This window comes from Lepidochelys kempii, chromosome 5, assembly GCF_965140265.1.
Source record: "Lepidochelys kempii isolate rLepKem1 chromosome 5, rLepKem1.hap2, whole genome shotgun sequence".
In the NCBI taxonomy this organism is placed as follows: domain Eukaryota; kingdom Metazoa; phylum Chordata; order Testudines; family Cheloniidae; genus Lepidochelys; species Lepidochelys kempii.
This window is the reverse complement of record NC_133260.1, coordinates 76,378,150-76,390,921: the sequence shown is the minus strand read 5'-3', so window position 1 is coordinate 76,390,921 and position 12,772 is coordinate 76,378,150. Positions and strand designations below refer to the sequence as shown.

General features: G+C 39.3%; 1 protein-coding gene across 4 annotated transcripts in view; it reads right to left on the bottom strand.

Moving 5' to 3' along the window:
- Positions 1-12,772, bottom strand: part of HSD17B4 (hydroxysteroid 17-beta dehydrogenase 4) — a 118,986-nt gene that overhangs the window by 72,333 nt on the left and 33,881 nt on the right. For 3 of the 4 annotated variants that reach the window (XM_073344781.1, XM_073344778.1, XM_073344780.1), the window contains exons 11-13: positions 11,660-11,788; positions 3,732-3,835; positions 1,774-2,025 (exon numbers count right to left, since the gene is read on the bottom strand). In XM_073344781.1, coding sequence (XP_073200882.1) covers positions 1,774-2,025; positions 3,732-3,835; positions 11,660-11,788 — 485 coding nt within the window. The remainder of the gene's footprint in view (positions 1-1,773; positions 2,026-3,731; positions 3,836-11,659; positions 11,789-12,772) is intronic. The other variant, XM_073344779.1, reaches the window with a different exon arrangement.

Sequence of the window (12,772 nt, the reverse complement as noted above, 5' to 3'; positions counted from 1 at the left end):
GTAATTTTATTGCCAGGTTAATTTCTGTCGTCTACCTCATCATGCATCAACAACAGAATAAATCAGTTAGCACGAGCCTACACACATCAATTTACAAGTGTTCTAAGAATTTTCCATTACTAAAAAATGTGGACATTCCAAGCTGCAGAACTTCTTTTCTAACCTCAGAAATCATCTTAAAAGAAAGTGCATTCAAAAGAGAACGTCAATGAGATGGACAGCAGGGAAAATTTCAGATTTTCTAAATTTTAAGTAAATGTTAAAATATTTCCAGCATATTTATGCTATCCTTTTAATCACTGACAAAACTTCTGAAGTGGAGTCCATTTTTCATAACATCCAGCACCAAACAGTTATGATTAACTGTTCATTCACTCCTCGAGCATCTATTACAGATTTTCAATTAGAGTAAACACCATTTAAAATGCCTTCTGTACTGCGGCAGATTTCATGCTAAGCTATGTGATTTCACTGAATAACACCAAGTTCCTAGGTTTAAAATTACTTTAAAAAATAGTTCAGGTGTAGAAGTAAACCTTTTAAAAAATGCTTTAACAAATATCCTATTTACAATTCAGTGCTTTGAATGGGTAACAACCACTCAGATTTGTAATGCAGGGAATTTGAAGACAAACAACACGCAGGGGAGAGCCTTTTGACTGTAATTTACTTTAATGTATGGGACCAAGGAGAGAGGGAGAATAATATTTCACTCTATACCACCATTCCCAGGATGCGGATGTTGATATGTTGCTCTTCTTGCCATAGCCTATGTGTGGAACATGGTAAGAATAATAGACACTACAACCTTTTGAAGAGGCATCCCTCTGTTTTGTGGAGCACTATCTTTTTTCCTTAGCTTCTCACAAACACAACAGCGCATCTCATGTGCAGTCAACAAAAGGCAGCAGCAGTGATTCTGATTCAATACATACAAATATTATGGGTTTGGCCATCTGGTGTTTGGATTTTGTTTGCTGGCTTTTTAAAGGAAACTCCAGAGTTTGACGACAAGACAGCTATGAAAAAATTCATGGGGTGGCAGGATTGTGACTAAAACAACACAGTCATTTATACAACTTTCTTTAGTTTTTATGCAGACTGCAGTCCCAGTATGGAAAATGCTGTAAATCTTACATTTTTAAGCTTTTTAAAAATCATATTTCAGCTATGAAATACTAAATTTCTTATGACATCATATTCTTGAAGAAGGCAGCTTTATATAATTTATATTTGTTCGATATATAGCTAAATGTATACACAGATATATGTAGATACACAGTTTGAAGAGGTGTACATTGTCAACTAATTTAAAAAGAAAAGATTACACCTACTGTACTTGCTTTCTAGATTATCTATGGTAGAGAGCTTCATCCCTGGAAAGAGCAAAAGAAATTGCTCAAAAATAAAATCCCTCCATTACAAAAAAAAAATGTCAGGGCGAGATAAAGGTTTTTGGTTTTTAATAAAGAGGATGCTGCTCTTCAAGCAAGATTCCCACTTTAAAAAAAAAAAAAAGAGATACACACATGTGATTCATAAGCATCTTAGGGGGAAAAAAAAACCCACACAAAATCTATGAGAGAGAGGTAGGTAACTCATTTCAATACAAGTTTTTCCCTGGGTTGCAAGAAATCGGAGCCTGTTACTTTTTCTCTTTCTAGAACAGCAGCTATCTCTGAAGTTTTCGTGTATATACTGAGCCATTTCAATTACAGTCAATTTATATAGCATGTAACACAAAATAAATTGCAATGTCTAAATCATACATACTTTTGTGAAGTCACTGTTGAGTCCTGGAACACTAGAAAGTCCACCATCCCACAAAGATGCCTGAGCTGGGATGACCCCAAAGGTAGGTAAACAACAGAATGCTTCACTGCCTTCAAAAACAAATTTTAGATGATCTGGATCCTTGGTTGTCATTCCCACACCAAGAGCGTACAAAATCGGTTGCAAGTGAGTATAATTATACACCACTGTGGGCAACTTTTGGCCAACATATTTGCTCTGTGGATTAAAAATATATAGTATAATTCAAAGTTAAATGCTATGTAATATTTGATTTCAATTTACTTTCCGCAGGCAAAATCATCGTATAACTGCAACGTAATATATTAACAGTCTTGCTAGGATTACTTACATGTAGGGCTGTCAAGTGATCAAAAACATTGATCACATGATCCAAAAAATTACCTTATATACTCATTCATAAGCTGAATATTTTTGGTAAAAAAGTGACTCATCAAAGAGCGGGGGTTGGCTTATAAATAGGTCTACACCAAGATTTGATTATTTTAAACTCTATGAAATCATTGAATTGAATATCTAATACATTGTTGTTTTGTTTACCTGGAGTGTCTGCAGGCATGGAGACCCCCAGTTCCCGCAGCTCCCCTTGGCTGGGAATGGCGAACCGCGGCCACAGGGAGCTGAGGGGCTCCATGCCTGCAGACGCTCCAGGTAAACAAAATGTCCCAACCTGCCAGCAGCTTACCCTAATGGGCCGGGAGCCACAGTTTGCCAACCCCCGGAAATATAGGGTCGGCTTATGGAAGGGTCATACAGTTTTTACTGTTTTTACCTTTCCATCTTGGTTGGTCAGCTTTTAGACGAACAGGCTAATGAATGAGTATATATGGTAATTGCACGATTGGCTGAACCAGAAGTAGGACTGAGTGCACTTAGAGGCTCTGAAGTTTTACATTGTTTTGTTCTTGAATGCAGTTATGTTACCAAAAAACCCCCTACATTTGTAAGTTGCACTTGCATGACAAAGAGATTGTACTACAGTACTTGTATGAGGTGAATTGAAAAATACTATTTATTTTATCATTTTATAGTGCAAATATTTGTAATAAAAATATAAACTTTCATTTCAAATACAACACAGAATATATATGAAAATGTAGAAAAACATCAAATATTTAATAAATTTTAACTTGTATTCTATTGTTTAACAGTGCGATTAGAACTGCGATTAATCACAATTAATCTTTTTTAATTGCAATTAATTTTTTTTAGTTAATCACGTGAGTTAACTGTGATTAATCGATAGTCCTACTTACATGCCATGTCACAGGGAAGATATTTCTGGAACTGAAGTGGTATTTGTTTGTTTTCCTTTAAATATATTCTATAACAATAAATACTGTAAGAAAGCCTTGTCTATATCACCGTAGACTATATAGCAATAAAGAACTGCATCCTGCAAATTACACTACACAGTATTTCAAAGAAAAAAATGTTTCAGTGGACAGCTCAATAAACAATCATGATTAAAGACCAATACTAATGAAACAGTTTACACTGTAATAGCCAGCTCATCCAACCTAGAACTTGTGGGAAATCAGCCAAGTGAAAGATAAGAAAAAACACTTCACAAAGAGCCTTGTTCTGTCAGGTAAAAACCAGAGATGTGCTGTCTTCACCTCATTTTGAACAATATCCTATTTAGGGTGTCTGAATGCTCTAAAGTGCAAGAGGTGATAGGTCTTATAGCTTAATTTATATATCTAGCTTCAAAAATTCTACCACCAATTAGAGAAAATTAGAGGAGAATTTTATTTATTTAGCAAGTTTATTATTTCTGCTCTAGTTCGCATCTAAAAAAGTGACCTTTACAGAAAGCAAGCCAAAGCTTTTGATCACATGCTGTGAGCAAGCTTGTCCTTGCTTTGGGTCTTTTGATAGCTACAAGCTGAGTTCCTTGCAGAAGCATTTTTACTTACTGGGTCAAAGCCTGAAGAAGCGGATCTAGTATAGCTTGTGGGATTCATGGAAACTTCTTCAGACTCTATTTGACTTAGCACATCGTTCAGTATGCTTACCGACTCTGGAACAAACAAAAGGAAGCAAATTATTTTAAAATAGCCAAAAAAACCTGCCAAAATCTGCAAAACTAGATCCTTCTTTCAATGACATATAGGAAAAAATAAAAAATGGGTGTAGGGGTGATTCAATATATACAGATTTCTCTAAACAGATTTTAGTTCTGTACCTTACTGGTGCCTACAAACCACGTGTGGCAATTATATTCTACAGGAGTTCTACTGGCTCTGCACTCAGTAATGAGTTGTGATTCATATGGTGAAGAAAAAAATATTTATTTCAAGCACTTGTGTCTGGAACAAATAACTGGTGCTATACAACATTATCCTGGTCACGCAACCAATTCCATAACTGTATATTAAATTTAACTTCCCCAGCACTAACATGTTAAGAGAAGACATCTTGCACATTATTTACTAATTTTGTCAAAAGACAGAATTTGATAATTAGTACACATTTTCTCCTCTTTATACTTATTTCTTTTGGGTATTCTAAAATCATGTTTTCTATCAATCCTCCTCCTCTTCAAGCTGGGGTAAACAGCAAGAGCAAGTTGAAGCTAGAGCAATGTCATGATTGCAAGAGAGGCAGATTACTGCACAACAAAGTGGGTTAGTACAAAGTATATGTTGTGTTGCTTTCGGTATGCTGAAAGCATGATTATCTCTCTGCCTCTCTCACCTGACCCAGCAAGGGCTGCTCAATGCCAGGCCCAGTGCCTGGGTGAGATTCAGGCATTGATACAAGCTTGCTGGCAGAAACTCAATCTGGATAAAATCAGTAATCTCAATACCAAACATTCAAAAAACCGTCTCCAAAAATCATGAGACTGACTTAAAAATAAAGAGATTTTTAAAAATCACTATTTTTCTCCTTCCTGATGATTTTTTCACTCTTAGGGGAAGCTATTGTCCTCCTATTTGTGCATGATCCCTGCAGTTACAAAATTCAACCTTAGATGTACACACAAATGCAGGCCTCCAGGCTCACTGCTCAGAAGGGTCTTAAACTCTCCTCTCCCCAAAATTTTCACTCTTTTGCTCTTTATCTCCCTTTAACTAGGTAGGATAGGGAACTGCCCGGCTGAAATCCCCGCTCTGTTTTTGCCACCCAGTCTCCTGTTCTTCCCCTGCCTCTTAAACTCATTTGTCCCCAATAATTCCTTCCCTCTCAGTCTTCTACCCACCACATTCTCTTGCAGCCCCCTCAACCTGCCCTGTGCCCCCATATTCTTCTGCACCCACCCTATCAGTTTCCTGTCCTGCTTCCCAACTCACCCCTGAACAGTTCCCCCCTCCACCACCACCACCACACACACACACACACACACACACACACACACTCTCTCATTCCCTTCACATTCTCCTGTCCTCTGCCTGGTCCTCACGTAGTATCTGAGGAGCCGCCATCTTTCTAGAAAGTAGCTTAGCCTCAACCCCCTTAGAAACAATGCAAGGTGGTGGCTATATTTGCTGGAGGCAGACTGTAGCTTCAGATCCAATGGGAAATGGTGGCTGTTTTGGGTAAAGGCAACCCTAAAGTTATCAAAAGGATTGTTTGTGACTCTCTTAGGGAGGGTGTCTCTCTCAAATGTTACTAGAATTTGCAAAGCTGGGGATGGTTTTGTTTCCCCAGCAGCTCCTAGCCACAGAATGCCACTCCCATTTGCCTCTGGCTAGAAGACCAAATCCGTTTTTCAGATGAGAACCTTGCTACCAGGATTCATGCTGATGTTATCTTAAAATGAGATTCCTGATATGCATTTTATATGGAACTATGCATTAAGCATCTGGAGACTTATGCTGGTACAGAATGCTGAAGCCCAACTTTTCAGTGGTGTATCTTGGCTGGAGCACATGACACCTGTGGTTTGGGAATCATTGCTCATTGGTATCTGGATGAAATTTAAGGTTAGCGATTTGGGGTCCCCCCCCACCCCACCATTTAGCTCTAATTCAGCAGTGTAACACTAATCGCAAAAAAGTGAACATTATTCTGGGATGTATCAGCAGGAGTTCTGTAAGCAAGACACAAGTAGTAATTCTTCCACTCTGCACTGATAAGACCTCAACTGATTATTGCGTCCAGTTCCGGATGCCACATTTCAGGAAAGATGTGGACAAATTGGAGAAAGTCCAGAAGAAGCAGCAAACATGATTAAAGGTCTAGAAAACATGACCTATGAGGAAGGATTGAAAAAAACTGGGTTTGTTTCGTCTAGAGAAGAGAAGACTGAGGAGGTCCATGATAACAGTTTTCAAGTATGTAAAAGGTTGTTACAAGAAGAGTGAAAAATTGTTCTCCTTAACCTTCGAGGATAGGACAAGAAGCAATGGGTTTAAATTGCAGCAAGGCAGATTTAGGTCGGATATTAGGAAAAACCTCTTAACTGCCAGAGTAGTTAAATACTGGAACAAATCGCCTAGGGAGGTTGTGGCGGTTTTTATGAAGAGGTTAGAGAAACATCTGTCAGGAATGGTCTAGTTATTACTTAGTCCTGCCTTGAGTGCAGGGATCTGGATTAGATGACCTATTGAGGTATCTTCCAGTCCTATACTTCTACAATTCTAAATAGCCTGGGACCAGCATATTTGAGATACTTGTGTCTCCCCACCCATCACTGCCACAGTTGTGGTCAGCAGCAGCATTTGACCTGGATCCACTTCGAAAGGGCAATTGGTAGAGCATTCTCAATGAGGGGCCCTCAGCTTTGGAACTACATCCTCTCTTGGGTACTTTCAGATCAGATTTGTTCATCTTCAGAGCACAGTGCAAGGCAAATCTATTTATTCAAGCTTTTGGGGGTGAGTGTGGGAGAGAGAGGGCTTGATAGAGATTGGCTTTTGGGGAGGACTTTTGTAGCGGGCTGCTGGGTTTGTAATTTGATTAATTGTTCTTTAAATTCACAGCAAAGACAGCTAGAGTGTGAGATATGATTTTTAGTCTGACACTGAACTTCTTGAGATATTTATTTCACAGTAGCAAGTGTAAGTTAATATATATTTTTCAGTATGTTTTTCATGATTGTTTAAAAACAAGTTTGTTTTTAAAAGATGCTCTTCAGATGTTTGTAAGGCTTTAAGTAAGCCATTAAAATATTATTGCTGCAATCAGATGTGAGAATGGAGGGTGCTTTTGTTTTGTTTTTAAAATAACACTATATTAAATAAAGGATCAATTTCAATGTTGTGAGCAGTTTGCTCACTAAACTTTTACCATCAAGAACCCCACAACTGACCAATATTCCTCCCATTTTCCAAAAGGACTGATACAGCAGTGTGGAACTGCTGTGTCTCAACTCATTAATTCACTTCAATCTCCACTGACCTTCTGCTGCCTGGCATAGGAAACAGCAGTCCCACCTACAGCATTAGATTTACAGTGATATTTTAGCAATTGACCAGACATGACTCATTCCTGTTATGCAAGGTTACATTTTCAGTGCATCCAACCAAGACTCCAAGGAAATCAGATTACATTAAATGTCTGATATTTTATATTTAAGTGTTTTGTGAATGTTATTATCATGTGAACTAACAGATTGTCAAATTGAAAAAGACATTACTACATCAAAAACATTGAAATTAACACACATTTCAAAATAAACTACCTTTGTATTATGCAGTAATTAATTCTTACTTCAGAAGAATAACTTTCTTTTTTTCTAGCTGTATTCTTAGCATATGGCTGGCACTCCATAAATAATTTTATATATATAAAAATAAAGGTGAAAAGCATATTATTTAGGTTGCAAAGTCAAGCTCTTGAAAGTTAGGTGATGCCAGATTTATAGCCGCTCATGCAACCTTATGTCTGCCACGCATCTGTGCACTGAATGAGGTAGGGGGTCCTATGGACAAAATAGTACATGATCATGTAATTATATTTATTTTAATGCGTATACATAATGGTTCAGAATTAATGTTGAATGGGAAACCATATATCTGACATTTCCTGATTTTCAAGTGCTTGACTTTGCAACCTGAATAATGTCCTTTTAACATAGCAAAATTACATTTAAAAACCTATTGCTTTTTAAATGAAAAAGGTAGAAACAAATGCTATTATGTACACCGAACAATCTCTCCTCAACATGCATTAGCAGTGAGGTATGTACCCAGACCTTCACAACCGCAGAACAGACTTCTATCACTTGAGCTACAGGACTAACTATGTTAGCTTGCAGTAGCAGCTGAAGGCTGCTATTCTAGCCATCAGGGGGATGGGTTGCTGGGTCCAGAGGGAAGGGTTATGAGTAGAGCTCTGCCCCACCCAACTCTCTCTCCACCCCCATCCAGAAACTTGAGAGCTTCTGCACTATCTGGTGTCCCCAGAGAATGGGGAAAGACCACAAGGATCATGTGCTAGGCCAGAGGATAACCAGCCCAGTTCTACCACATATACACAAGAAGCTGAGAGTTAACCAAGATGCTTAACAAAAAACAAAAAATGTTATATTTGTATTTAGTAAAAGGTGGTCTTTAAAAGTGTTTAGCTGTGCTGTGAACACATCTTTGCTGAGTAATTGTGTAATCTTATTGCTGGGACCACTGCCTTTCCTTTCACAATCTCATCCCAGAGTGTGATTACCCCCTTTGTTGTGTCATGTATGGAAGCAAACTCTCTGAGGCTCAGACATAAGCCAATTAGCTATTTGGTGAGGTCACTAGCTCACTTTTGGGTGCTGTAAAACACTTAAGTTTAAAAAAAAACAACACCACCACGATTGCCATGTAATAACCTTTAGCAGAAAAATATTTCTGCCTGTGCAGTAGCTCAAAGACATAAATTAATCCAGAATTTGAGTGTGTTGCCTGAATGGCAACAAAATTTTTCATGTTGAAATTATGTCATCATCATGTTGAAAGTATATCATCCTTTTGTTCCTCATAAATTGAGTGTAGGAGGAAATTTTAATGCAACAGAACAGAACATTCAACTTCATCAAGGTTATGTGGGGTCGAAGTTAACGCATACGATCTGGTTTCAAACTTAATGCTTTTTTTCTTTTCTTTTTTTAAAAAAGGGAAAATACTGTTTAGTGTATAAATAACCAGTAAACAGAATATCTGATATCTAAACTGGTAGGAGGGGAAATCATGGTACTTGCCCCATACACCAAAGACGACCAGGCAGCCCCAAACCCAGAAACATGCAGGGGAGACCCCCCAACCCCCTCCAGAGGCACAAGGGCCCATGCAGCACCTGCGTACCCCTAGCCATGTAGGATTGGGGAAAGAAATCTTCAGGGTGGAGCCAGAGAAATGCAAACTGACAGGATCAAACAAACAGAGGCAGCATTTGTAGCAGAAGCCGTTGGACACCAGACATTACTAATGTCGGATGCCTTTCTGCGGCTTTGACTGATCACTTACTTTCTTGTCTGCTCGTCAGCTGCCAGCTCCAGTTACAACCCACCCTCTCCCTATCAGACTCTACACCTTGGTCTCATTCAACTGCCCTCCACAGAGCAGTCTAGTTGTTTCTGGATGTGGTTATCCAGGGTTTTCTGTTTGTTTTTTAATTGTTGGTGATATTTTTAAACAGCCAGACCATTATCAAGGAATGGCTAATCACTTTTATCTATCTTACTAATTTTTCCCCCCACATTCTTTAAAAAAAAAAGAAAAAAGAAAAAAAGGAGTACTTGTGTGGCACCTGAGAGACTAACAAATTTATTTGAGCATAAGCTTTCGTGGTTTTCCACTGCATGCATCTGATGAAGTGAGCTGTAGCTCACGAAAGCTTATGCTCAAATAAATTTGTTGGTCTCTAAGGTGCCACAAGTACGCCTTTTCTTTTTGTGGATACAGACCATCACGGCTGATACTCTGAAACCTGTCACATACTCTTTGTTGTTTATTTGTGTTGCACTACTGCCTAGAGGACCAAACGGCTTATTTTATTTCAATCAAATGTTCATAAGACCATTATGAAGCACCCAACACTGCCCAAGGTACTTTAACAAAATTCACACTGTCAGAACAACATTCAATACTAAGAGAAGAAGAAAACAAAGCAACAGACATACATTTCACACTTAGGAAACTTAGAAGTAATGGAAAGAAGGAACACGATTGTTGCATAGGCAGATTTGGGGGGCTGGGGGGGGGTCAAAGGAAGTTTCATTTTGGAAAAGATATACAATAGGGTGTCTGTAGGATTAGAGAAAGCACCATCCAAGAGAGAGAGAAAGACAGAAAGAAGGATGAGAGTATGGGGGAGGAGAAAAGTCAGAAGATGGAAGGGGAGGTGGAGCAGAATGAGGGATTGATTAGAGGTAGGCAGCAGGAAAGATACCAGTCACACTGGAATGAAATAGCAGAGGCAATGGGTGGAATGAAAGTTAGGCAGAGGGACAAGAGCTCTTGCTGCATAGAGCCAATTTTGTCCCTGAAGAAATTAGTAAGCTCTTGGGCAGAAAGGGAGGAGGAAAGGACAGGGAGCAATATTGGAAAAGGATACGGTGGCCATCATAGAGAAGAGCTTTGTAAAGGCCAAGATTGAGACAGTGACTAAGATGGTACATAGGGTCTGGAGCTGCAGGTCAAATCAGAAAGCAAGAGGCAGTGGAGTCAGGTGGATCAAAGGGAAGCTGAAGTTGTGACAGATATGGTAATCTCCTGCAATGTCTTTAGAAGATGTTACTGTATCATTGTGGGCTAGGGAGTGTAATACCATGGTGGAAGATGACCACAGTTCTTCCAGTAACTAAGCACAATAGGGAGTGATTAGGCATATTCACTCAGGTTGCAACACCTCCAGCCAAGAACCACCACCTGTAGAGGCTTGCATATACTAGTTCAAACGGGATTCTCCAGAGATCATCAGACAAAGAAAGGACTGAGTTTAAATTGATTTAGGCCCTTCTTTCTGATCCAGCAAATGGACAGGACCATCTGTCCAATGGGAGCCCAATCCTTGAGATTTTGGAAGGACTTTGGCCTACGGAAGCCCCAGAAAGACTGATGGGTGACCTCTAGTAAGCTGTTAGCACACGTATAGAAACTTTTACTGTTTTTTAATATGTTTTCTCTGTAATGTTTTCATCTTAAGAATACACATGCTTGCTTATAAAGGGCTGCTTGGTAAGTTATAACTGCCGGCAATGACGTTCACAGCCTCTGAAGAGAAAGCAAAGTGCAGATGCTGGCCTCTTTAGGCAGTCTGGCTTTCTGGAAATACAGTGCAGGTAGGGAACTGCGCAGCCTAGAAAACCCCACCAGGAGGGAAGAGAGATGCAGGTCTCTGCCAAAGAAAGGAGTTGGGAGCCTAGAGTGGATACCCTTGGTGAACCATAAAGGGGAAATACAGGTGCAGTTGCAGAATTGTGACAGAAGTCATCTAGGATAAGGAGGCTGGGGAGATCGTAGCCTCAGTGTCATGCCAGAGGATCCCTAACCCAAAAGCTTTTCCTTACTTAAACTTTCAACAGTAACCCAAGATTCCAGTAGAGAAGGGAATACATTCCTTATTAACACGTTGCTCCTACATGCATTGGTGTACAACCAAATATATAGTTACCTTCAATCTGACTGTAAAATACAGAACTCATAGCAAAATTGAGCACCTTAGCTAGGAAACCCCTGAGGAAGAAGACATTCTGCCCCGAATTTTGCAATCAAAGGCACAGCAATACCGTTAAAAAGGCCTGACTCTACTAGATGTGTGTGATGATTTAGGGGACACAGCTGAAGGGGAAGTTGAACGGATTCAGCAGACATTTTTTTTTCCTTCTAAAAGCATAAAATAAAAACTGTTCCATAAAACTCTCTCTTACAGCTTTTGTTTCCCCAGACTGTTGTATTATACCACAGATCTCCTTTACCTTGGATAGTCCGGGGCTTGCTGGCATTATCAAAGTCACAGATCTTCTCCCATTTATCTTGCACAGCCTCTGGTGTCATAGGATGATTCTTCTCCCTGACAATGGAACCCAGGGATCGCTCCCAGCGCACTAATTAAACAGTGAAAATGGAAGACATTGATCACAGAGTTCAAGGTAGTGGTCAACAAGACAAACTGTAGAACCCTTCAATTTCTTAGTGTGCTTTTTGAGAGATAATTAAAACTCATTCCAACCCTCCCAAAGGAGAGAAAAAACTAGGTCAGAACCTCTCTGATCTAACTACAAATGCCGGGTAGTTGAATTTAAAATGCTCTTTGCCATTAGTTAACACTTAAAGAATCACACTATGACATTTTAAATTCCAATAAAACATGACAGAAATGTTTGTAAATGTGATTTCAGTTTTTGAACATTCCTTTTCACTAGGCAAGGAACACTTGTACTATAAACCAATTTAAGGAGTCTATTCAAGTTCTGCTTTCATGGGATTTTGACCACTGCTGCTCTCTAAGGTTGTGGAAGGGCTTGGGAAGCTGTAGGTGAATCACAAGGGGACAACACTTTTGATGGAGAATGTCAGTGACAGAGAGGGCCAGAGATCAGTGTCTCAAAGCAAGAGATCTTTAGCACCCTGACTCAAGGAGATACTTTCTGGCACAGACAATCTTACCAATAATCATCATGTTTCCAATCTTCCTTTTTAGAGAAAATTATGGAAAAGGTTAAAATGAAGCCAGCTCTGGCATGCTACACATTTCCTTGACCACGATGAATCCATCTCTCAGCTTGGAAATGGCAAGTAAGTTGATCTCATTAATTAATTATCTTTTCTTGGTGATGGACAACGATCAGGTTTCCATGTTGATATTTTCAGATCTAGCAGCACCCACTGCTACCATTTACCATGATTTGTTATTCAAAAGTTTACAGATCCTACAGGAATAGATGGAGCAACTACTGCAAGACTCCATTCTTTTCTCTTTGACAGGAACCAAAGAGTACTTCTGGGTGAATGGTCAACTGCCTCAAGAACCCTCTTGTGGAGGGCACTTCAAGGTTCTACGCTGTCCCCTATCCTGTCCAATGAGTATA